A 27,390-nucleotide genomic window follows, 5' to 3' on the forward strand; every position below is an offset into this window, starting at 1 on the left:
TTTTTTTTCACATTTTTAAAATTTCTACACCATGGGTCACCATAGGTACATTTTTTTTGCACCCTGTAGTAAGTATATAAGGGTAGTTTACAACCTGCAAGTGCAGTTGCGGCCCCACAAAATGGCGTTGCATGAAAAATTGCCATTCATTAAAGGAACAACTGTATATTTTACAAAAATCATGGCAAGTGCACACAAAGGGGATCCCTGGAGCTACCCCCAGAAGGGGGAGGTGTTGGTAGCTGCAGCGTTCCCACATTGGCCTGCCTCAATATACGCAGCATGTTGCAGCGTGTCTAAAGAATCATACACATGTCAGAAATTATGAAATCTTATCAATGAAAAAGTTTCTTTGCAATTGTGTTCAGTTTGCAAGCACAGATATGGGCATTTTAATGCATACTGCAGTTTTGTCAGGTGCATCTCTTCCCTTGCACCCGCAATTACATTAGTAAAATGCTTTATTGTGGGTAAAAGAATGATTCTGAAATTGCACACTGCATTTGTGGTAAGTGAATGACCCCTTATATGTACTCACTCAGCCTTGTTGCATTAGAATCTTGTAGTTACATTCCCCTCTAGACATTAATAGAAGTCACAAATATGTTAGGTTTCACAGAAGGTTGTAACTATTCATAAACCTTCACGAGGAAGGGGTGTAATATTCTGCCTCATTAAGATGTAACAGTTTGATCCATAGATATCTAACAAAATGTGTTCCATGTGCAGATGGTAGGCTAAAGAGGGAGCGTTACCTGAAGACTTCTTTGCAATAGTCAGCACCTTTAATATGGTGTGCCAAAAGGGTGTGGCATGCCACGTAAAAGAACTGAGATTATCCACATTCAATGTCCTTTTTAGCTTTGATGGTTCCTTGAGTGTAGGTGCTTGCAATCTTGTTGAAGGAGGAATGCGATATCAACTGATGAAAATAAAACCATTTACCCACGTTTACTATCATAGATTGGGTATAAATCTGAAAGTGATTGTTGGATAATTAAAGTTTCTTGAGCTGTTCTTTAAATGTCTCATAATCATTGGGGATGGTATCTGTGGGGAAAGAACACTGTATTAATAACACTGTGACAGCGACATTGTCTTAGAATTATAATGTTTCATTGACAACACAAATAACAATTCGGGGAATCATAACATTAAAGGAAAACTATACCCCCAAACAATGTAGGTCTCTATAAAAATATATTGCATAAAACAGCTCATATGTAAAATCCTGCTTCATGTAAATAAACCATTATCATAATAATATACTTTTCTAGTAGTATGTGCCATTGGGTAATCATAAATAGAAAATTGCCATTTTAAAAAATAAGGGCCGCCCCCTGGGATCATAGGATTCACTGTACTCACAAACATACCAACAAACCATACATGTTAGGTCACATGAGCCAATTAACAGACAGAGTTGTGTCTTTTGCTTCCACACTTCTTCCTGTTACAGTTAGAGTTGAAGTATTTCTGGTCAGGTGATCTCTGAGGCAGCACACAGACCATCACGAAATGGTGGCTCAAGGCAAGAGATGTAAAAGGGCAATATTTACTTGAATATATATTCCAGTTTGGTAAGATTCTTTAATATGCCACTTAATATGATATGAACTATCTGTTGCTTAAGTGTTCATTTTGGGGGTATAGTTTTCCTTTAATGCAGAAATTCTAGTATCAGACTGCATAGAGCATGTCACCGCCTTTGTTTCCAATTTCATTCAGTTTGTTTTTGCCACTTTCCCATTTTTCTTTTTCTTCCATTTTTCTTTAACAGCAGTAGTGTACCGCTTCTACATTTGTTTACTAACAGAGAAAAATGTTATTAAACTTGATTTGGCATGTTGTATTGAAATGGACTACAACCAGTTATATTACACTGACCCAGTCCTCCCTATTATACAGACTCTGCTCCCACCAGTTCTAGGTCACAACCTGTTACTGTTTTTCAGAAATTCCTATATCTCACCGTTACAGCGATATCGCAAGTTTGACCAAATTATGTTCTCCTGGGAGAAACAAAAGACTCCTAAGCGCCCTCCCCTCATTGTGGTGTCCAGGACAACTCCCGAATCTGCAACTATTTCAGGACCTTCGAAGAATTTCACCCTGCAAAACACAAGCCATTCTTCTGAAAAACATGTATGGGCAGAAACTACTGTAGGTAAGCCTTTTTACATCAAAGAATGGCAAAGGGGTGCATACATTTTTTATTTTTTTTGTAACTTATTTTTTATTGATTTTCAGAAGAAAAATAAAATAAAAATAAAATACAGACATTTCCAATTGAACTGGTTATCCACGGTTGCGTAAGATTGCACAATACTTGCCATAGCATTATACACATAAAACAAGTCTGTCAGAAGGACAATCATAAAAAGTTAAGCAACGAGAAACAGGAAAAGAAAAAAGAAATGAGCCCCACAAAGTGGTACTGAGCACACATGAGAAAGGTGAGACAAGTGGCCCACCTCTGCAACAGTTATGTTTTAAGCAGAATCACTCTCCACTCTGTTAGTTGTGATATAGTAGACCCAGTTACCCCAAATTTTATCGTGCAATGGTAGTGTATTGCTTATTCGGGCAGTCATTTCCTCAAGGGGTGCATACATTTTTAAGATGAACAACAACAATGAATTAGTTTACAAAATAAAACTTCACATGAAGTATAAAAATATTACTAGAATAAAGCATTACAACAATAGTTCTAATTCAAAACTGCTTTAAACAACTCTGAAATTGCCAGTATATTATGGAAAGTTGGAAGCAAGTAGATGTTTTTTAAGAGTATGCTTCTACTGTACAGGAATGGGAATATGCTGGTTATAAATACGTGTTAATAATAATATTAGTAATGTATTATCACATCTAAGCAGCAAGCAAATCTGTAGTTTTTTTCTATGCATGTGGGAAGCATAATTAAATAGCAAAGGAAAACTGTGAATTTCCTTGATATAAATTTTGTTTCATGTTTTAGTGAAGTCTACCAACCAGCATCCTCAAGAGTTTAATCCTAGCTCATCTGTCAGTTCTTTGTTACCTAAAACACTGAAACTGCAAGTATAAGCAAAAGGCCCTGGATTATTTTTGGAACTGGGTAGAATTAAACAATATGGACCAAGAAAGCATGTATGTAGGGGAAATCAAGGACTAATAGGGCAAATAAATGTTGAAATTACAGTAAAATAACAATCCCATTGGCTTTGGTTGACTCTTTCATGAGTGCAGGTCATTATGGTGCACATGTGTTAACATAGCAAAGAGCTGACTAGAAACATGGAATCTATGGTGATGGCACTATAAACTCTTTATGTGGAAGTGATATATTGAAGGGCAGTAAAAGGGATAAAGGGTGTCATTCTCTTAATGTGTGAACACTGCCATAAATTCCTTACCTAATGTACCCTACTGAAGGTCTGTGCTGCAAGAACCAACGATATGAGGTCTTATCTTTCCAGCCCACATTCCTGGGATCTTTCCACAGCAGCTTGACTTGGTTGACAGTATCACCAGTGTGCCACAACGAATTTCTTAGGTGTTCCCCTGGTCCTGTGGTTGATTTAACTGCCTGCCAAATGCAGGTAACATCTCATATTATTTAAATAGAACACAAATCATTCAGATGCAATGGTAACAGGTATTCCCATTCACACGGTATATATCATTTGCATTGATTTTCTACCTTTGTCTATCTGACATTTCAGAGAAACTCTGTTTTTATCAGCCAGTGAATGAGGTAGTGTTAGGTAGGAATGGGAAGAAAGTAGTGAAGACAAAGTAAAAATAATTAAACATTCAACAAAAGGAAAGTAAGATATTATGTTTTAATGAATGCTACTTTAAAATAAAAAATTACAATAAGAAAGCTATAAGGCTCATTAATGAATACAATTTGCAAATTTGCATCTATACACTTGCCTTACAACTTGCCTCTAGTGCCAGTACAGCCTTCTTTGATGAGTTGAATGCAGCAACATTGCACCATTTTATAAATAAATCACATTTTTTAAGATTTTGTTTTTTAATTTCTATTTAAGGTTGTTTTAAGGTGGTTTTCTATACCACAAAACCATAAAACAGTGTCTGACTTTTTCAAACCTGCCTTTTAAATTCAAATTTAGTCACCATGTTATATACAGTACTTACGTACCTAAGGAATCACTTCTGCATTAGGCACAGTTACAAGAGAGATCCACCCAAAAATATCACTCTAATTTGCTTACAGTTTCCTAAAATCTTACCCTAACTGGCCTTTAAGCTGCTCCGGGCATTGCTTTGGGGAGGGCAGCTGCACAGTTTCAGGAACTGCTCTAAAATATTCCAGAGACCAAAGCAGAGCTTGTTGTTAGATCGTTGAGTTACCTTTAGCTGAATCCCAGGTTCAGCCACTGCTCGGAATGGATTGGCCTGCCAATAGGTTTGCTCCATCTGTTTCCACATGACAGCGTAGAAGCTAGAACTGTCCTGATAGCCAAAGATAAACCCAGCGTAATCATCATCCGTTTCTGTGTTAACGTGAAATGTTCCTTCAAAGTCCACTCCATTGAATGCAGTATAACCTCAATACAGAAAAGAAGTATACTCATATTATTTCTCAAGGGATAGATTCTGCTGGAAAACATAAGCAGAACAAAAAAACCACAGCAAACATGATTTTTTTTGTGGTCTAACTTTCCATTCTCCAGTACTATTGCCCGATAGGACTAGCACTGATGAGTGAAGTACCTAATGGAATATGACTAGTTGAGCACAAGTCTGTATTGTGTATCTCTGCAGGATGAACCTATTAACATTAAAAATGCATCTGCAACCATGAATTTCCACTGCCAAGATGGCAGTGGAAACATATCGCTCTGTTCTTGCATGGCAGTATATACCTAAAGTTGCTTCTTTGCAATGTAAAAACATTATTTATAATCATTTGTATTTTAAATTCATCTATGTAAACAGGAATGTGCATAATACAATAATTCTTAAAGATACACAGCAACAAAATATAGCAAACAGGACATTTCTTACCCACAGCAAGTCCAGGGTCACTATTCATTGTCTGTACAATTTCCATTCCCTGAAACATACATATACAGTAGATATGTATAAGATATGGTTGTGTACTGACCTACTTTTTATAGAAAGAAATCTGTAGTGGACCTGAAATATGGGCATAGTCTCTGTAGATACTTTTTGTTCATAGTTATTTTACTGTATCAAAGCAAAGAACACATAACATCTACTGAGTTTATTTGTTATAATGATTCTTTGAGTTAATGGCATAAGTATGGAGCTTTTCCACTGCTACGGTTTTTAACCAGAAGGTCTATGATTAGCCGGTGATACGCAATTATTAACCAAAAGCACAGATGGTGACATTTCTTTTGATAATCATGACCTATGAACTAAAACCCTGACAAGAGAAAAAGCCATTCCCCAGTAGTATCTCCACTCAGTTCCTTTTTAACAGGAAAATATCAGCAAAACGCTTTTTGTTCAAACGTTTTGCAGTACAGCAGAAACAAATGTTTTAGGCCAATTTCATAGAACCACTTGGCTGATTAGGACATAAATATCTTCAAATGTGTGAGATAAAGCATATAAGAACACTTGGGAATGAAAAAGTTACAGGTGTAATATGTATCTGTGTAAAAAAAAAATGTTGTTAGATTCAAGTGATCTTACCTCATTTAAAACAATCCAGTTTGGATCAATTTGGGCATCACCTTCAGGATCTAAAACAACAGTCTGGTAGGCCCTAAAATCTGTCAGAGTGATTTCAGCATTTTCTGGACAAACGTCAACCTTGTCGACAATTAAATCTTTGTCAAAATCCCCTTCACAAGCATTTCCAACACCATTGCCTGAAAAATAGATGTCAGTATTTGAATGGACAATTTAAGAAAGTTAATGGGTCTCACAGTGAACGAGAACTAGGATTTGATTAAGGCTGCTACTGTAGAACATTTAGAGCTTAAAGATCTATACTTCAGGTAGGAATCTCCAAGACTTGTTAAGAAAAGCCTAATATCTATGCATTCATTGGACTTAATAAAAGTCCATGTGCAACAACCAGTCTGCAAAACAATCTAATCGCTAACCACCTGCCTTAATAAAAACAATGAATGCTAAGGTTCATTAGCATTCACTATTAGTAAAGGATCCAACCCTCCATGGGTCTCCCAAAGTGTTCTTACTCTGTATACCATTTACCATTTTACCATTTACTCTGTATACCATTTACATAGGCACATAGGCCTGATCAGATCTATAATGGCACAGGCAAAGCTGAACTGAAGTTTGGGAGCAAGTGCCATTAAACAGAAACTTTGCACTATGGTGGATGGTGGCTTTGTTCTAGCCCTGGGCGAGTCCTAACTATATGAGTTTATTGTAATGTTTGGTAGACTGTGCTTCTATAAAATAAATGCTTTATGAAGATGACGCAACTGCATCAAAACTATCTCTTGGTATTGTTTCCATTGCTGATTGCTTGTAGTGTCTAATAACTTGGTGAATGTCTTTGTATTTAAGAAAATGTAAAATTGTGAAAGTGATTTCTTGTCAGACTTTGCAACTTCAATATTGACCTTCCCCCTAGCCAGCCCCTAGGGTGAAGCAAAGGGAAGGATTTGAAGGGTGCCATCTACACTGTCACAATTGATTCTGGGCATTATGTACTGGTTGTAATGTAGTCTCTTGCAATAAAACATGGTCTTATAACCTTCTTCTCAAGAGGCCCATAAATATGAGTCAGATTGGCAATAAAAGAAGTTTCCTATCAATTACATTTTCCATGCTAATCTTTGTTTGTGTAGTGAGAAATAAATAAGAAATAAAGTTGTAATTTCACGCTGGATAAATAAAAAAATATATTACATCAAATTTACTGAAGAGACTGGCAGGGGTTAATTGGTATTAAATGTAATATGAAGGATATGTTTGTTTGTCAAGAGCATATTGTGTTCTTCAGTGATTCTAAGCAGACCAGGTACAATTCTAGAGATCCTGTGTTCATTGTATGAAGTCTGAACCCTAGTGCCACCCTAGTAACTCACCATCAGAATCAGCCTGGTCAGGATTAGGTACAATTCTGCAGTTATCAGGCCCAGGGGGGGCAGTATCTGGAATACCATCATTATCATCATCCTCATCACACTCGTCTCCATCTCCATCCTTGTCACTATCTACTTGGTCACTGTTGATTACTGAAGGGCAGTTGTCACTTGTGTCTTGGTGACCATCACCATCACTATTCATAAACAAGGACAAGAAACTCACATAAGGTGCTCACAAACATCTCTGTAGTATAATTGTATCTTCTCTGAACATGTCTATATGTGCAGGTGATGGAATTAAAAAAAAAAAAAGATCCTGTAGTCTCTTACATTATAGCTACACTATGGCTTTTGCACACTGAAATAGGAATTTACAGGATAATAGAGAAGATGCAAAAGCCTGGGTTGGTGATGCATATGTTGGGGAGGTGCACATAGTTTTATTAGACAATCAACCATCAGAATGAAAGAGAAGGTGGAAACAGAAGAAAGAAGATGTTTCTTAAAGACCCACATGTTCAAAATAATTTTGACAAAAACAAACCCACTTGTACAAGTGTCATGGACTGTATTCATTCACATCATTTCTCTTTGAACGTATATTTCTTGGCTCACAAAACAAAACCCTTAATCAGTTTGTTATGTAAACTTTACATGGAGCCATTATTTGGGTTAATGTACTAAATAACTCGGAGATGCGCAATACACCAAAAACTTTGAAACAATGAAGTCAATATAATGCAGCATTTCCATATCTGCACCCTCATGAACGTTTCCCAATTTGATCCATATACTTTAACAACTCAACCCAATAGAAAAGCTTATCTAGCAGAAAAGATGGATCTCTGATGTGTGTAACTGGTACATAAGAAAGCAAACAGAGAATATTGGCCATTGAAAATGCATTTTAGCATTTAAGGTAACTAACTCAACATTTTCTGGTCTTTAACATTGTTAAAACTACTATAATTTTTTTAACCTTACCTATCTTGGTTGGTATCACAGAGGTCACCAACTAGATCATCATCAGCATCTGACTGAAATAATAAGTAAGAATTTGATGCATACATTAGTTTTAACCTTATTGAGTGTGTTGAGAGGGCTTATAACTTTTTCAATACCTCAAAAAATGGCACCTTTAATTATAAATTCATTTGTACTCTGGATATGAGGTACTTTTACAAAGGAGAAAGCTAAATTGGGGCTAGTTTTACCCATTTTAGACAGATGCATATGTGCAATAATGATGAGCAATTTTTTTCGGCAGCGTATTCGAGGCGAAATTCTGCATTATGCCATCTGCACATTTTTTCGCAAAGCTGCGGCAAGAATTCACAGCAGAAAATTTGGCACTACAAAAAAGTTGCAGAGACAAAAATGTGGCAGAGACAAAAAAGTCGCCATAAGATAAAAAGGCCAAATTACTTTAATGTATTTGGAAAAAAAAGTCACCAGAAGAAAAAAACGCCCATTGTTTTTAATGCATTTAGACAAAAAAGTCGCAGAGACAAAAAAGTTGCCATGAGAAAAAACTCCCATTGACTGTTTGTTACGCATAAATAAAATGTTGACGCCCTTTGAAATCAATACGTTTCGCATCACTATGTGACAACATTCTAAAATGCATTTGTGATGACTCGCCTTGTACACTCTTTCCTTACTTGGTCTGGGTTCCTGATTGTTGGACAACTGTCACAAACATCTCCTACACCATCCCCATCAGAGTCTTTCTGGTCAAAATTGGGAACTTTCTTACAATTATCTACTGCATTTTTAATTTCTGCAACAAAAAAAAAAGCATTGAAAATCAGATGAATGCTGAACACTCCAAATTTCTGCTTTGTAAATGATCCCATTTTAAGAATAATCCAAAGTAGGGAAGAAGCACATTTATTTGCAGAAGTATTGAACTCCCATTTTAAGAACTTAATTCACTAAAAGCAAGTAATATAGTTCAAACAGCACCAAACCTTTTCAAATAAAGGTCAGAAAACTAATTTGAATGCATTAATTGGACTCAAGCATTAGGCCTTTGGATGCCTTATGAATCATTTGGCCAGAAACCAGTGCCGGGCCAACCGCGGGCAGGCGTCCTAGGCAGCCTGGCCCGGCAAAGTGGCCAATACGCGAGTGCGCATGCGCGAAAAGACACAAGTGCGTATGCGCGCAAAAATACGAGTGCGCATGCGCACTAGTATTTTTCGCACTCGCGCAAACGCACACGTTGGCCAGAGCAGTGACCGGACTAGGGGATAGCAGAGGCAGAGAAGGTGCATGCCTGGCTCCCCTCCAGCTTTGCGCCCTAGGCACGTGCCTACTCTGCCTACCCCTAGTTCCGGCCCTGCCAGAAACACATTTCAGCATTTTTGGTGCAAACCATTCTTTCTTCAAACATTTTGGCGTGCATGAGTGAGGCACAAATTGAGTTCTATATAAATAATGTTTTTGGAAGTATAAATATTATGTGTATTTTTGTGGCAATTTGATGTTTAGTTCCACCTATTTAACTGCCTTAAATGTAAATATTTTTGTGATTTGTGACAGAAGGACTAATTCCCTGAGAAAAAAAGTAAGATTTAGGGGGTTATTTATTAAAGGTCAAGTTGTTTTGCTTTTTTGAGGGTATTTTTCAGTCAAAACTCAAATTTTCGGGTTAATAAAAAAACCTGAATTTTTTTTAAATGTATTATACCGTGAAGATGGAGGTAACTTAAATCAGAAAATACTTCAGCTAAAACCTGTCAAGATCATGTAGAAACCAGTGGCAGAGGTCCCTTGAACCATTTGAAAATGTTTGTAGCCTTCATGATGTTTGGGTTTTTTCCTGCGAGTTTCGCTCGAAAACTTGATTCGAGCAAATACAGTTTTTTTTTTCACCAAAAAAAATTCACCTCAAATTCACTAATTAGAGTTTTTTCCATTCGAGTTTTTTCATAAACTCAAAAACATTCGAGTTGTGAGTTCATTCGAGGTATAAAAACCCTCACAAACCTCACAACATTAACTCCCTTAATGTATAATGTGATATAGTAGCCAAACAAAAATATAGGCTTTATGAAGGCATCTAATGCCTTTGGTGCTGGGTGACAAATGGTTCTCTCTAGTGATGGGCGAATTTATTTGAATTAAAGCTCTCTTTATTATTCTATATTTCCCAGCTATTGTTTGCAGATATGTTGCAATTGTTCTATCTACAATATCACAAACTGATGTTCCTATACAATTGCTTTCCTATACATTTACAAGCACAAATTAACATACTGTCTCCATCCATATCATCGTCACAGACATCTCCTTTTCCGTCCTGGTCTGTGTCCGTCTGATCATTCTTAACATTACGACAGTTATCGCAAGCATCCCCAAAGTCATCCTGGTCAACATTTCTCTGGTCCACATTAGGTACGTAAACACAGTTATCCTGTATTAAAAATTAGAAGAGAAACTCATTCCGTATGTTTTACAGTCAGGAACTGTACTACAAACGTGTAGAATCATGTGACGTTTGTTGCCCATTTTCATTTTTAATGTTATTAGTAATTTAGTATTAAAGAAAGTGTTGGGTTGTTTTGTTGGAGGCACTCAATCTGGTGGTGTGTATGGGTTACACCTGCTACATTCCCTCACTAAGACAAAACCCTTGGGTTAGCTAATGAGATCTGATTTTTTAATGTTAAATTGTAACTTGACTGAAGGCTTTTTAATATACAAATTGAGCCAAACCTGCATATTAGGAATCCCATCTCCGTCCGCATCATCATCACAAGCATCTCCAATACCATCTCTGTCTGCATCTTCCTGACCAGAATTGGGGACTGTAACGCAGTTGTCCTGAAACAGTCAGAAAATGATATATCTGAACATGTGTGGGAGATTTGGGCTTAAAAATGTCATACAAAATCTCTCTGTGACTACCCATGCTGTATTTTAGGTGTATCAAATCTAATGTTGGTTAAGTATTCATTTTGGGGGTGTACTTTTCTTTAATATGTCACTCATTATAATGATAAATGATCTTTTCATTAAGTATGCATTCTGAAGGTAAAGTTTTCCTTTAAGGGGTTTCAGTCCTTATTTTCCGGATGAAACTGTTAGATAGGCTTATTAACATTTATCAACTTTTTTTATGAATTGTTTTGTTTTTTAAAATATTTCTTTTTTTTGGCAACTTTTGACTTCAGCATTCTTCATAATAAACAGAACTTTTTCTTAAAATCATTTCAAGAAACAAGTTAAATTGTAAGAAAAATGCTGGGAAACAGATTAAGAAATGTTTAAAAGCCGTTTCAATAAGTATTTTTTCAGCAAACCAATTCTATTATGTAAGAAAATGTTAATACAACAGAAAAAATTCTCGTTTCTTTTCTTTGTAAAATTGAATTGTTTTTTTATTAAATCTATGATCATTATAGAAAAAAAATTTATTGTTACTTAAGACAAGTGGTTCAACCTACTATGGAGCTAATAGAGAATGAAATAGTCCATACATAGAATTATCAATGTATCAATATTACTTTTGTCTCTTTACAAAATCATTTGTCAGATTGTAATGACAGACTTTGCTTTCTTACCTTTTTACATTTAACGTCACTACACCTCAGCTTTTCATCAGGAAATCCATCAATGTCGGTGTCCTTTGCACACAATAATCCAGTTCCCGCCCACCCAACTGCGCACTGTACAAACGGAAAGAGAAATTATACATTCTTTTCAATTCCTTTACAAAGAAAAATCCTTGATTCTTCCAATACCTTAACAACATATCTGTGCCGGAATGATAACATAATAGTAAATCTATTCCTCTAGGGTGATATTCAAGGCTTACTGGACCACTAGCACCAATATTAAGAACAAGTTAATACTGTCAAATATCTCTGGGTGTGCCACCTCAATAATTATGAAGGATAAGCCAATTTTTAAAAATTGCCCCTTATTAATCATGTTCTACTTTTAATTGCTGGATGTCTACCAAAAATGAATCTTCAACAGTTCTAAAAATTAAGAAAAATCTCACTTTATTGCATTATATATTAACATAGAAGACTGACCCCCCCCCTAATGCTTACTCGGCACTGAAACATTAGGGTGATAATTTTTCATTTTTCTATTTTAACATAATTTGGAGAGGTGTTTAATAGAGCTGTATCACTGCTGGAGGAGCTTGCAAGAATGTCAATAATATACTACAACAGCTCCCTATACTATATATTTTTAAAGTGATACTGTCATGATTTTTATGGTGTCGTTCTTAATTCTAAATTACAATTCTAAATCATTGTTTGGACTGCAAATAATTCATTCTACCATATAAATATATTCCTGAATTATAGTTATTATTATTATTGAAAAACTATTGTTTCTTGTACTCAGTTTAGCTCAATAAGTTACAGCAGGACTTGGCTTGCATGCTATTCTTCTATCTACTGTACAATAGAGCTGTTATCTTGTGTCAGACAGCTGTTATCTGGTTACTTTCCCGTTGTTCGACTGATGGGCTGCTAGGCGGATAAAGGAGGTATGTGACATTACTCCAACTTGCAGTGCAGCAGTAAAGAGTGACTGAAGTTTACCAGAGCAAAAGTCACATGCCTGAGGGCACCTGTGAACTGACAACAAGCCTAGCCCTGTGTCAGATTCAAAATTAAATATAAAAATAAAATCTGCTTGTTTTTTTTTAAAAAAACAGAATCCCAAAATACAGATTCCCAAAGGAAACCCATAGCCCATAAGCAGTGATTTATATACAGCCAGAATTATGTTGCTTTTTAATATTGCATATATTTACATTAAGGGTTTTCTATCACTAACAGCAGCTGTACAGTACTGAGTGACATAACCAAGTTCAATATTTGCTTTTATTCTTGGTTCGTTCCCCTCTTTCATTTAGCAAGGTGGCTCAGAATTAGAACTAGTGCCTTGCATGGCGTGGATTGGGAGTTCAATTTAAAGTTGTGTACAGTTAGCAAAAGTTTGCATTATCTTTGCACATCTATATGAGTTTCCATTTTCCAGATAAGACTGGTCCTGGTGACTATGTTAGGGAAGTTAAACTCCAGGAAGACAGGGCCCTTGTGAATAAGGATCAATCTATGTGAAGCACTGCTGAATAAGTATCAATCCCTGTGAATGGAGTGAGCTGCTTAAGATTGTTTGCCAGTCTGTATTGGTTCCAAAATAGCTGTTTTCTTGAGCTAGAAGTCTTACATCATGTTCAACTGATGTAATGCCAAGGCCAGTTATTTTTTGTTGACTCCAATTCCAAATGTGCTTTAAAAAAATGTTTGGCCCCATATTTGTGTTCAATCATGTGAACCTTTGAAACACCACATTTTGGGGCAAATTCACTAAGATGCGAAGTTGCGCCAGGCGCAACTTCGCCGCACTTCGCCAGGCGTAGTTTCGCCAGCGCTTCGCAAATTCACTAAAATCCGAAGTTGTGCACAGGGGTAGCGAAAGGTTGCGGAGTTGTGCTAGCGTTGTTTCGCTATATAAAGCGAAGTTGCGCTAGCGAAGGCTAATTTGCATACGGCGCGAAATTCAAATTTCAATGGAGGAACACGGATCTGCACTACAAATGCCTAGAAAACCTTCAAATCTGCAAATAAAATTTTTATTTTGCCCTACACATGTGCCCACTGTCTAGGTAAGTTGCCATGAGTCAGGAAATGTAGGGGGGAGGAAGGGGAGCCCCAAAAAATTTTCAATCTTTTTCAGCCTATCAGCCATCATGTAGAAAACACGCCAGCGTTTTTTGGGACTTAGAAAAAATTTTTACTTTTTTTTAAACAATCCCTATCTACTCTATTGCGCTTCGCCAGGTCTGAGGTGGCGAAGTAAGTCTAGCGTAAAAGGTAGCGTTCACTACACTGCGCAAGTTAGTGAATTTGTGTAGTTTCGTCGCTAGCAAAGATTCGCCTGGCGTAAGGTTGCGAAGTAACACTAGCGAAACTACGCCAGCGTTCGTTAGTGAATTTGCAGCAGTAGCGAAAATGCCAAACGCTAGCGAATTAACGCTAGCGTTCAGCACTTCGCGCCTTAGTGAATTTGCCCCTTTGACAGATTTCAAAATGTTCCATATCTAATGCTCCTCCAATTAAATATTCAAATAATGCTTATTTCCAATATCTCTAATTGAATCGTTCTTCTGTTTTAAAGCTTCGGGGGGCTTTTTTTTTTGTTTTTACTGAAGAAAATAGAATTGCTTTTCATAGATGGATCAAAATGTTTTATTGTCTCCAAAATGAGCCATTTTCTGGAGGAAAGAAACTTGCATTGCTTACATGGAAAGTGACCCACTGTATATATGTTTGGTGATAACATGTAACACAGTCTACTAGAGATAATTTGGTTGCTTATTTATAGTATGCCGGTTGTATGTATGTATCTATATCTATATCTATATATATATATATATATATATATATATATATATATATATATATATATATATGTATATATCCTGGAAAAAGGCGAGCACTCACAGGTCTTAAAGGAGAAGGAAAGCTACAGAGGCATTTTATTGCCAATAGATTAGCTGCAATAGTGCAAGCTGGAATGCTATATTTATTCTGTAGAATGTTTTACCATATCTGAGAAAAACGCTCTAGAAACTTACTGTTTGTTTAGGATAGGAGCTGCAGTATTGACATGGTGTGACATCACTTCCTGCCTGAGTCTCTCCTTGCTCTAGGCTCAGATTACAGTAGAGAAGGGAGGGGGGTAGGAAGAGGAGCAAACTGAGCATGCTCTTGCCCAGGGCAATGAGGTTTAAGCTGAAGGCAGGAAGTCTGATACAGAAGTCCATGTGTACACAATAGAAGGAAAGAAATGCAGTGTTTCTTTTGACAGGGGACTCAGAGCAGCATTACTTTGGGGGTTTACTGGTAAATTTAGATGGACCTTTCTGATAAGGCTAACTTAGTTTTAACCTTTCCTTCTCCTTTAAAGGAGAAGGAAAGCTATGGAGGCATTTTATTGCCAATAGATTAGCTGCAATAGTGCAAGCTGGAACACTATATTTATTCTGTAGAATGTTTTACCATACCTGAGTAAAAAGCTCTAGAAACTCTCTGTTTGTTTAGGATAGGAGCTGCAGTATTAATGTGGTGTGACATCACTTCCTGTCTTAGTCTCTCTCTGCTCTGGGCTCAGATTACAGTAGAGAAGGGAGGGGGGTGGGGGGAGAGGAGCAAACTGAGCATGCTCTTGCCCAGGGCAATGAGGTTTAAGCTGAAGGCAGGAAGTCTGATACAGAAGCCCATGTGTACACAATAGAAGGAAAGAAATGCAGTGTTTCTTTTGACAGGAGACTCAGAGCAGCACTACTTTGAGGGTTTACTGGTATATTTAGGTGGACCTTTCTGATAAGGCTTACTTAGTTTTAACCTTTCCTTCTCCTTTAAGATGCAAAAAATTGGTGAAATTTCACCGATTTTTTGCATCTTAAGACCTGTGAGTGCTTGCCTTTTTCCAGGATATCCTACTCACTTTGCTGATAGCACCCAGGCACCAAACACTTTTCTTACGAGTAGTGCTGGCCCAACATGGACACTATATATATATATAGATAGATAGATAGATAGATAGATAGATAGATAGATAGATAGATAGATAGATATAGATATAGATATAGATATAGATATAGATATAGATATAGATATATATATATATATATATATATATATATATATATATATATATATATATATATATATATATATATGCACCGAATCCACTATTTGGAATTCGGCCAAATACCGATCCGAATGTGGATCCTAATTTGCATATGCAAACTATGGTTGGGAAAGGAAAAAGTGTAAAAACATTTTTTACTCCCTTGTTTTGTGACAAAAAGTCACGTGATTCCCCTTCCTGCCCCCTGCAAATTAAGATTCGGTTTTGGCCAGGCACAAGCATTCAGCCTAATCCGAATCCTGCTGAAAAAGGCAGAATCATGGCTGAATTCTGAACCAAATCCTGGATTCGGTGCATCCCTAATTATATATATATATATATATATATATATATATATATATATAATATATATATATATATATATATATATATATATATATATATATATATATATATATATATATATATATATATAATCCAAACGGTTCAGCACACCACTGGAGCAATTGACCCAGGTGCTACCAATTGCAGCTGCATACAAAATCCAAAAAGGTAAGGTGCACACTGGGATCCTTTGTAGCTTTTTTAAAAAAGATAAATTTTATTCAATACATGTTAAAAGGAGGTCAACGTTTCGGTCTGTTCCTAAGACCTTTATCAAGACCTTTATATATCCACATAAAATAATAAAGCTAGCCCTTACCACGCATACTATTGTAGCATCCCGTTCCATAATGCAGTCCGCATTTTCATGACACTTGCTTATCTCTCCATTGGGGCACCTTTTTTCACTTTTGCAGGCTCCACCTTGCCCAGCCTTGCAGGGGGTACATTTGTAGGAACCCTATATGTAAAAAAAGTAGTAATCAGTAGTTATCAGTAGTAATACATATCAGGAGTTTGAAAAGGGAACTACAGGTATAGAAAAACAAACAAACCTTATCAAATTGCTTGAAAAGTCAAATAGTAACTGAAAACATTGTTTAAATGATGGCAAATAATTGGCATTGTTGCACGTGTAAACAAACTTTCTAAAATTCAGATTATCATAAGTTAACAATTACTTTTACATTATAGCAAAAGATTTGTGCTTTTCACGTTTCAAGCTACTATATATATATATATATATATATATATATATATATATGTATGTATATATATATATATATATATATATATATATATATATATATATATATATATATATATATATAGTCTTGTCATGTTTGACAAGATAATGAATCTTGAACACAGATGATAAGCCATTGTTATGCCTTCATCGTTTAGCTAGCAGCAAGGTAATAGACCATATTAAATGCATAAAACTATCAAATTATCAGGTTTTATGTTCATGTGCAAGGAAAAGTATACTGGAATTCTAAGTAGGGCTTACTTTGTACATATTATCCTGCGCACCTGAACACATGAAATAAAAGCAGGTTACATTAAACTGAAATATTTGTTGACATATATCAAAGGTCACATCAAAGGTGCTAGTGGTTTCTCATTCATTGGATGCACAGTGAACTGCTAGACTCTGTGATTTCTGATTGTGGTTAATAAAGTAACACAAGGTGGAGGAAAAGTGTCAGCACTTTTAAAGCATCTCCTTGAACAAGCTCTTGTATGTTTTAGACCACACACACACAGGCACCACACCTGAAATGAATATAATGTGTTGATTATACACTGAAAGAAGGCCTACATAAATCTTTTTTTTTTCATGTGGTCCTTCTCCGGATCCAACCGAGAAAATGCTGCTTCAGAAATCGTAATGAAGGCACATGCAGACTAGGTATTGGATTATGTGCACCTCTGAGAATGTGAATGGTGTGTGAGTGGTTTAGGATCAAGGAATATTTTATTTAAGGATTGGCAACCACTGCCATTCCAGATGTTGCAGAACTGCAATCCATTCCACTCTCCGGGAATATACTGGGAGTTGTAAATCTGCAAAATATAAAACACTGAAGTCCCTCTTGCTGATTTAAAGTAAACTTTCATACAGCCAAGTATATATTTGTATTCCCATTATAATGTTTACCAGCACTATTAAAATATTATAAACAGCCTTTTAACCAGCTGATGTTACTGGAAAGTGTCCTGTACTACCTTGACCACAGAGGAAATATTTGCACACAAAAAGTACAAAAATATATTTTTTTTTTCAGCACAAGGCGTCATTGACACCTCAGGCTTTCATCAGACTAGAAAGTAAGGCCTTTATTCAATGCATTATGGAAAGTTGTACAAATGCCTAAGCTGTAAATGGGGCCTGCACTGAGGAGACAGACAAACATGTCCTTTACATTTATGATTACAGCACACTTAAGGTGGTCATAGACGCACCGATAATATTGCACTAAACTAATTTCCATATTAAATTCGGTGTGTGTATGGTGGGAGACGAGCCGACCAATATCGGCAGAAGACTTGGATATTGGTTGGCTTATGGATCGGGCTGGTCAGAAAATCTTTGTTTCTACCTGTATATCTGATGATTCAGCTCTACACATGTGTATTAACGTCTATGGCCACCTTAACCTCTATACTGTTTGTAATAGTTCGGCCAGGTGCAGTAATCTATAGCAACTAATAAGATGTTTGCTTTTAAACAGTTGACCAGTAATTGGTACCTGCTGATTGCTATGGGTACCTGCACCTGGGCATACTTAGTGCTTTTTATTATGTAACCCCCTTAATTTACAGAAGTAGTTCCACTCCATCACAATGGAAGCTCCATTGTGCATAGAGCCCTTCCCCACTTCACTTGTCTTTTTTGGGGAAAAAAATATTCTGTCCTTTACACAAAACACTTAAGCTCCCAAACCTATCATACAAGTGCCCTGATATAACATGACATCAGTATAACAGAAATAACATGTAGAACACATGGCACATACATGCCTCTTGCTGTCATTTGTATATAATGTTTTTGAATACTATCATTACCTTGGTATTGGTGCACAAAGAGTTGGCAGGACAGGGGTTGTTTCCACTCCCACATTCATTTAAATCGTCACACATCTGTAGAAAAAAACTAAAATGGTTAGTTGCACTTTTTACAAATAATTCATGGTTAGAGAATGGTCACCCATAAGCCGGCCCTTCAGATAACAACTGTATAATTCCATATTAACAACCGGCATAGGTAGAGGCATTTTCAAAAGGCTATTGTAATTCCAATTCCAATAAATCCAGTGATTTATCGCATTCAAAGACACGCGGCATATTCCGCCTGACGTGTTTCGGGCATTTCCGCCCTTAATTATATGCTTAAAAAAACAGTATCTAAAGTGTCCATATACAGTATATGGGTATATTTCACAGCAGCCACTGTTGGTAAATATCTAATATTATCATAGAGCACCTAGTAATGGCCATTCATAATACATAAATTCATAAATACATAATACATAAAGTGATTTTTGCATTCAGAGTTTAGTAAACAACCCCCTTAATGTTTGCTGGTGAATAAATGTCATATATTACACAACTAAGCTCTTGTAATTCAATCCCCTACAAGGGATCCAGCTGCCAAAAAATAATAATACCTGTTGGCTCTGTTAGTTTGTAACAACTGCTTGCAGCCTGACACCTAGTGGATCCACTGACAAAATGCAGATGGTTATTTCTCAAGATACAAGTTTTCTTTGCAAGTACAGGTGAACTAAAATTAGTTCCTGTCAATTCATGACTTTGGGGCACATTTACTATTGGTCGAATATCGAGGGTTAATTAACCCTCGATATTCGAACCTCGAAGTAAAAGGATTTACTGCATTTCGTTCGATCAAACGATTCAAAGGATTTTAATCCATCGATGGAACAATTTTCCTTCGATCAAAAAAAGCAAGGAAAGCTTATGGGGACCTTCCCCATGGGCTAACATAGGTGCTCGGTAGGTTTTAGGTGGCAAAGTAGGTAGTCGAAGTTTTTTTTCAAGAGACAGTACTTCGACTATCGAATGGTCGAATAGTCAAACGATTTTTAGTTCAAATCGTTCGATTCATAGTCGAAGGTCGAAGTAGTCAATTCGATGGTCGAAGTAGCCAAAAAAAACTTCGAAATTCGAAGTATTTTTTATTCTGATGCTTCACTCGAGCTAAGTAAATGTGCCCCTAAATTTATTTTTGTGTTCTTTCACGCAACTAAGCTATATTAGTAAGGGCCCTATTTAACTATAACTCAGTGTTATATATAACATCATATTTTTGCATAATCTGTATGTTTGGTGATACACCCTTCTATTCTACAGCACTATAAAACATATTAGTGTTATATTAATACATTAATAATTATTGTTTTCTTCAGATTTTATTGAAATCATTGCTTTTGAGTTTGTTTGTGCATTCCTCAAATTACCTCTATATTTTGGAGAAAAAAAGGAAACACAAGCAGAACCTGCAAAGGGGAAAAAAGTCAGGATTCACCTGCAAAGATCCCAGTACCCCAAGCCCCATCCTGGCAGACTAGTCCATCACTGGTCGGGCACCCCCCTCCATCCCATGAGGATGTATTCATTATCCTTAATTTTTGTGTTTAATGTAACTAGGGTTGCCACTTTTGCATGTAAGACTTGGGGTGTAGCAGAAGGTAATGTCTGGGGGCATAGCTGATGATGTTGGTATGGGGCAGTGACATTAGTGGTGGAGCTATGACACGGCAACCCATGAACAGCCAAAATGTGCATCAATAAGGGTAGTATCCTGTCCTAGATTAAGATAAAGAGAATGATTTTATGCAAAGTAGTTTATGCTACACAGATATCCAAATTGTTTAACCACAGTATTAGTCCAGTGACTCAAATCTGATCTTGAAGTGACAGAGAAACATTATTTTTGCCCTTTGATTAAATAATGTGTTGTGGTCCCATTGTATCATAATTACCTGCTTATTAGCTCTTGCATAATCCTTCCCAATGCCCTCTACCCTCTTCCCTATATAACCAATAGGGCAAGGATCACAGTGGAAGCCAGGAGCGGTGTTGACGCAGCGTACTTTGGGAAAACATGGGTTCACTGTGCACTGGGAAAAAAATTTAATCACATGATTACCAGGAAAAGGATTTCTCTATGTAACCAGACAAAGTGGCCATAACTTTTTACTAAATAAAATACCGCCCCCTACAAACACCACTATACATTACAATAGACATTTCAATAGGCATTCCCATTACAGATTTTTTTTACATGTTTTGTACTTGCATTAAAACACCATGGATATATACGTACCATTTAAAGTATAACAGGAAATGTTGGGGGCCGGAATGTGCCATGAAATGCGTGGGGGCCAGAATGTACTATAAAATGCTGGGGGGGGGCAGACTGTGTCATGAAATGTCTGGAGTGTGTCCAAAGTTTTTAATTCTTCTGTTTGTCTGGTTACATAAGCATTTACAGGCCATCCTCAGAAGAAGGCGAAATACAGTTATAAATAGTGAATAGAAATGGGATTTATTCAGCTCATTGTGTATATCACTTTTAGGCATAGCCGTATTAAAACATATACTTGACCAAATATGGAATTCGATTTAAAAATGTATCTCCAGTACCTTAAAATGACGAGCACAAGAGCCAGAGAGGTGTCTGTAGTTACAGCACAATTTGAGAAAAACTTTATGGATAATATAAGATCTTTATAAACGTGTACAGGCTTAAGGTTTGTTTTCCTAAATGTTTGGACACTGAGATTTTCCATTTAAAGGTTTTTTCCATACCTCATTAATGTCAATGCAGTGAGTTCCATTTCCCGAAAAGCCTGCTGGGCAAGACCCACACTGAAAACCAGTGCTTGTCTCTATGCATGTCACGCCAGAGAAGCATGGATTTGGGTTGCATTTGTTTCCGAAAGTTGTTACAGTAATTCCCGGCCCACTGAAATGTTGGCCTGTAGAACCATGCAGACCTTGGATAAGTGACAGGAAAGAGAACAGCATGAAAGAAGTGCTTTACATTTTCTCCAGTCTGGATAGCAGGAACATTTTTATTAGCCGTTCATTTTTAAGTTTCTTTTTTTTTTGTAAAACACACTGAATCATAAGGCACTCAAAACTCTTGCTGCTCAAGAACCATAAGTCATTATGTTATGTATATGAAATAAACTTTGGCATAACAAAACAACGATGGTGAGCAAACTCCTTTTGGAAGACATTTACTTTGTTCTGTATAGTAGAAAACCATGTAAGCAATCAATTTTTGTTCTCATCTGGGTTCTTATGACAATAATAATTTCTCTTTAAATTCTAAAAATCTCTTTTGGAGGTCATTCTTCTAAACTAGTGGGTTTATGCTTCTGCGCTTCCCCTTAGAGGCATATCAGGGGCCTGAGGCAGCAGCCCCAATGCCAACCCCTCCCACTCAACTTGCCATGTTGGATCGAGTGCAGGGGGGGGCACATCGCTAGTGCAGTGTGCGATATTGCGCTCTCTGCCCTAGCAGAGCCGAATTTCCATCTTAAAATATGGAAATTCTGATCTTAAAGTTACCAGAGGCTGCTTTTTGCCACCCCTGGTAACTGGCCGCTCCATGCCGTCTGAGGCAAGGTTCTCACCTTGCCTCATGGCAAGAGCAGCCCTGTTTTGTTCATGAATTAAATAATTCATAGGCTGAAATCCCCTTAGTTTTAGGTTTCAATTGTTTAAACATAACCAATGAATAACGGCACCATGGAAATGATAGACCACGAACTAACAGACAAAGTATTTGTTTGAATTACAGATTTTGAAATATTTTAATGCCAAATTTGTCATAAAGGGCTTCAAAAAATGCTGTCATTTGGGGTTATTTATCCCTCTGAGACCTAAGAAAATTGGAGCATTATAAACCTTTTTAAAACTTTTTGGGGGAAAAAAAAATCAGTTTTCTTCGTTGAATGAATTCTAAATGAAAGATTACAATACAGTAGCAAGACTACATTGATGGAGCTAGTTGCATAATAACTGTGCAGAAAGTGCCAACATTCTGTTCGGAAACAAAACAAGCTACTCTGAGGAAGACACTAAGAGCACTAATTGCAGAAGTGCGTACTTTCCTTACAGAATGTTCTGTGAACTCCTTTAGATGGAATTACAAAAATCGTTGCCTGTTTCATGGAATGGCCATTCTTCCCTGTGCTGCATAATAACAAATAACGGCTTTCCATTGGAATCTATTCTCCACATGTCTTTTTTGGCCTCTTGGTATATTAATATCAAGGGACAGAAAATGTTTTTCATAGTCCACATTGGCAGAATATCGTTTTTGACTGGGAGTGTGTTTATAAGACTTTGTTTTGGCACTTCTTGTGGTGGAATGAAAGCAAATGATGTGCAGGACTGCGAGACAGTTCATCTAATTTCCCGGTGTACAGCAATCTTGTACCTAACAGAGACATACTGCTGGACATACATCAGGTCGGGATTTTTTTCCAACTGTATGTCTAATTTCCTGTTTGCAGTCACCTATGATTATACAGTGTCTGTTCCAATTATAGAATTCTCCTGACTGTGAAAGAATGATGCCCATATTCCACATGAAGCTGATGTTACTCTTCGCTCTGGTCCAACTGGGTGAGTGATACCACCCTAACTCATTCCATTCCATAACAGAAGACCTAGTTGCCAAGTATTAATCTAAAGAGTGTTACTGAACATTGTAGACCACAAGGGTATACAAGAGGATAATAATATAAACAGTATACAATTGTATAGAGTATACTACTCACCACAAGCATCGCATTCCATGACTGTGTTTTTCAGAAATGTTATTTCTTCAATCTACAAAAACAAAGCAGAAAACAATGATTTCTGCCCAACAATAGGAATTAATAACTGAGTTCCCTGTGTGGGTAGGTAGGGCAAAGGTCTGTGAAAGCTGGCATATATTTACAAAGATGTACATTGATTTTAAGAAACTATTAAGCACATTGCAACAAAATAGTGCCCACTAGAAAAATGCTGTATAAAAACAGTGTTGAGAGTCACATTAGCTCTAAGGTGATGTCAAATGACCATGATCATTGCTTTTCAATGGTTCATGTGGATCACGATGCACAGTGAATCAAAGCAAAATCACAAAGCATTAGCAATGTGTTTATATTTTTTTCTGGTGTTTATATAGGGCAGACAGCATATAATATAATATATTATAAAATAATAATAATAATATTATTATTATTATTATTATATTATTATTATACAGCAGCTTCTTTCAGAGATTTCATAACAGTCACTTCTGTTTCTGCCCCAGTGCAGTTTACTAAGGTCCCTATCATATTCATACAGATTATGGTCAATTTTATCAGGAGCCAATTAACCTGCCTGTATGTTAATGGAGCATGGGAGGAAACGGCTAACCAGAGGAAATGCTCACAGTCATGGAGAGGACATAAAAATCAGGTATGGTATTCGTTATCTGGAAACCTGTTGTGATACCTGATACGTGGTGGGGACGCAGCCGTCTCCTGTTCGCCACAAGTCTCTTCCATCCTTCAGTGCTCCACCTCCATATTGATGTGTCTTTTTCTCCTGAGCACTTGTGTGACATCATCACTCTTGGCAGGAATTTCAAATATTTAAAGATAACACGTACCTATTCATGTTGCCCAATGTAGGTCTATTTCCTGATAGTTCGTGATTCAAGTCTGAGTATTTGTTCTTTGACCCTTGCCTGTCCCAGACTTCTGCTAGTTCACTGTACCGATCTTTGCCCATTACTGACCATTCTCTTGGATACTGACTTTGTACTGCATTACTGATTGCCCCCGGCCTGTGTCTTTGACTAAGTCCTTGACTCCTGATTCCGTACTGCACTGTTTGAATGGTATTGACCTCGCCCCCCCCCCCGACTATGCTTCCTCTTTACCCGTCCATCCTGTCATTCATTACGCTTCCCTGGTCTGCCCAGACATCTCACCTTGGTTCTATCACTTTAAGACCTGGCGGCATCTGAGTAGAGGAGGGCTCCTCTCAAAACTAAAGAAGACTGTTATAGACAGAAGCACAAGCCGTGACCGGAACCTTGGCATTTGTTCTGGGTTTTGGGAAACCAAACGTTGACACCTGTTATCCCAAAAGCTCTGAATTACGGCATACGACCCTTTCCTTTGTTGGCAATGTTGCATTCACTCACACACAATATGCAACATAACTTTTTGTAATTGCACTTTGCAAAAGAAATGTTAAGGCACAAGTTTTCCCCTTTCCATTCTTTAGTAAGCCCTTTCATCTCTCACTTTTGCAAATTGGCAAATATTTATTTAATATAAAAAAAAAAGCCTTTTATATTTGTGTACAAAGGAAAAAGCAGTCAATTAACTTTACTCCCAGAGCTACTTGTGGGATTGTATCTAACACATTTTTATGATCAGATTTGGATGATAAAACAAGGTAATGAATCTGGATATTATTCTAATTGGTTCCAAGCTTCCTGTTCTGTCTACAAATGTACGGGAATGAAGGAATTAATGAATAATGTCCTGGAGTGAAAATAAATGTTACATGATGAGTCATATTTACCTAATTTTCCCCTTTGATACATTCCAGTAGACTTAGCTGTGCTAGTAATATTGTGCTGGTATGTCATTTCAGTTATTTGGGCTCAGATGTAAAAAAAATTCATGTAATTTGTAAGATGATTATTAAGTCATGGCTAGGAAATATAAAATCCCCAAGAAGTTCTTATTTGCATTTTAGTAATGTCTCGCCAGGTAGTGCCACGTTTGTTTTTCTGCATAACTTAGACACATTGGATAAAAACATGGAAGGCTTGGAAAATTATATATACATTGTAGAGAGAGCAAAAGAGAAAGATAGAGAGGCATATTATCCCCATATTAACACTGTATGAGATCTAATACTTCTAAAAATAAAAAAATAGACTTTTGCAAGGACTAGGATATTGATTGGATTGTCAATCTCTATTCTATTTTATAAGGGTGTCATATAAAGGGTCAGTTTTGTGATATCAATTAATATATATTTCTCTTTGAGCAATACTGTCATGGGAAAACATGTTTTGTTCAAAATGCATCAGTTAATAGTGCACTGAAATCTGTTTTTCAAAAGAGCAAACTGACTTTTTTATATTTAATTTTGAAATCTGACATGGGGCTAGACATATTGTCCGTTTCCTAGGTGCCCCAGTCATGTGACTTGTGCTCTGATAAACTTCAGTCCCTCTTTACTGCTGCACTGCAAGTTTTTTGTTTTTTGATTTGTTACCCACACATCACTGCTGAAATCCTTAAAAAGTTCACATGCGTAGAGGTTTTTAACACACCCTATAACAGAGACTAATGCAGCTGGCTGAAATGTTAGCAATGGCTATGACGCTTGCTTCTATGCAGCCTTTATTTGCTTATAAAAGTCGAGATGCAGCCAGTGGCTCTAAGCCTGATATCAAGGGGGGCACCCCCAGCTTCATTCCTAGTGCGAATGTAGCTCTTAACTGAGCTAACCTGATTTTATAGAGCCATTCTGGGTGACCAAATCACCAATGTGACATAGCCTAAATGTAAAATGATTTAGAAAGATTAATAAAATAATACTACTCTATATACACAGAAATCGACACATTTTTCTTGCAACCCATAAACAGAATTTCTTTTAGAATAATTAAATGTACCTGTCGTTTCAGAAGCTCTCGAACCTCTTTTAGCACTGAATTTGTTTCTTTCATCTCCGTAAGTAACTGTGGTCCGACATCTCCTAAATAATTAGAAGAATGACTGTATGTGTTTATTTAGAACAAGAGAGAACTTCTCATCTCATGCAGTGTTTATAACTTATATCTCATTACATCAGCAATTGATGAAAAAAATGAAAGTATATTCATTTTGTGAAAAAATTTGCATTTTTTCCTCTACCAGGGAAAATAGAGATATTTCCATTTCCTTGCATGCTTATCTACTTTATTCCAGACAGGAGCTGTGTGAATATCATAAAAGCAAATATAATCATTGGTAAATTATTGTTTTACAACCCTGAGAAAACTTAATATTGAATACACTGTTAAATAATCCAGTGAGGTTTTCTGTGTTGCACACATTTTATCCAATCTTTATCCAAATATGCATACATTTCCTTAATTTTTAGTGTAAACACATAGCTAGGCTTCATTGTAATGTGACACAATAAGGAATTTAAACAGTGGCCAATGGGGAGATTTGTCACCCGTGATTATTTATGCACCAATGCGAGCGACAAATCTCCTGAAAATGCATCTATATTGGAAATAAAGGTGGCCATTCACAGGCCGATAAAAGCTGCCGACAGACCAGATCTCGATCAGTTGGGACGAAAAATCCCATTGGATCGTGGCCGCATCTATTCGTTGATGCGGTCCCGCGATCCGACTGCCCATTGCTATTCTTTAGGATCCGATCGTTGGGCCGTAGGGCATATCATTGAGAGATCCGCTCGTTTGGTGACATCGCCAAACGAGCGGATCTCTCAGTGTATGGCCACCTTAACTGTAATCGCTGGTGGTAAAACCAACATATAATTTTTTAATTATTTTTTAAGTAGACTTTCTAGTAGATTTTAAAGTATTGAGAGTCACTTGAAGATGAAGCTAATTAGTTTCTAGACCACATAAACAGCCCTACACATTAAAGATTTCATCTGGTCTAAGTGGGTAGACCAACACCTGCACCTAACTCACTGACCTTCACCACCCCTCGACCCACATTTGCACCCATTAGGACCAGCTACTCACTCAAACAACAAC

General features: G+C 36.8%; 1 protein-coding gene across 1 annotated transcript in view; it reads right to left on the reverse strand.

Annotated features, from left to right (window-relative positions):
* Positions 1 to 622: 622 nt before the first annotated feature.
* The window catches only part of comp.L (cartilage oligomeric matrix protein L homeolog), a 33,649-nt gene continuing 6,881 nt past the window's right edge, over positions 623 to 27,390 (reverse strand). The window contains exons 2-19 of the mRNA XM_041562449.1: positions 26,287 to 26,369; positions 23,387 to 23,438; positions 21,402 to 21,589; positions 20,573 to 20,710; positions 18,636 to 18,710; positions 16,387 to 16,527; positions 11,621 to 11,725; positions 10,773 to 10,880; positions 10,314 to 10,470; positions 8,714 to 8,832; positions 8,037 to 8,089; positions 7,053 to 7,246; positions 5,680 to 5,858; positions 5,023 to 5,071; positions 4,366 to 4,562; positions 3,399 to 3,571; positions 1,973 to 2,112; positions 623 to 1,050 (exon numbers count right to left, since the gene is read on the reverse strand). Coding sequence (XP_041418383.1) covers positions 998 to 1,050; positions 1,973 to 2,112; positions 3,399 to 3,571; positions 4,366 to 4,562; positions 5,023 to 5,071; positions 5,680 to 5,858; positions 7,053 to 7,246; positions 8,037 to 8,089; positions 8,714 to 8,832; positions 10,314 to 10,470; positions 10,773 to 10,880; positions 11,621 to 11,725; positions 16,387 to 16,527; positions 18,636 to 18,710; positions 20,573 to 20,710; positions 21,402 to 21,589; positions 23,387 to 23,438; positions 26,287 to 26,369 — 2,204 coding nt within the window. The 3' untranslated portion in view covers positions 623 to 997. The remainder of the gene's footprint in view (positions 1,051 to 1,972; positions 2,113 to 3,398; positions 3,572 to 4,365; positions 4,563 to 5,022; positions 5,072 to 5,679; positions 5,859 to 7,052; positions 7,247 to 8,036; positions 8,090 to 8,713; positions 8,833 to 10,313; positions 10,471 to 10,772; positions 10,881 to 11,620; positions 11,726 to 16,386; positions 16,528 to 18,635; positions 18,711 to 20,572; positions 20,711 to 21,401; positions 21,590 to 23,386; positions 23,439 to 26,286; positions 26,370 to 27,390) is intronic.

This window comes from Xenopus laevis, chromosome 1L, assembly GCF_017654675.1.
Source record: "Xenopus laevis strain J_2021 chromosome 1L, Xenopus_laevis_v10.1, whole genome shotgun sequence".
NCBI lineage: Eukaryota > Metazoa > Chordata > Amphibia > Anura > Pipidae > Xenopus > Xenopus laevis.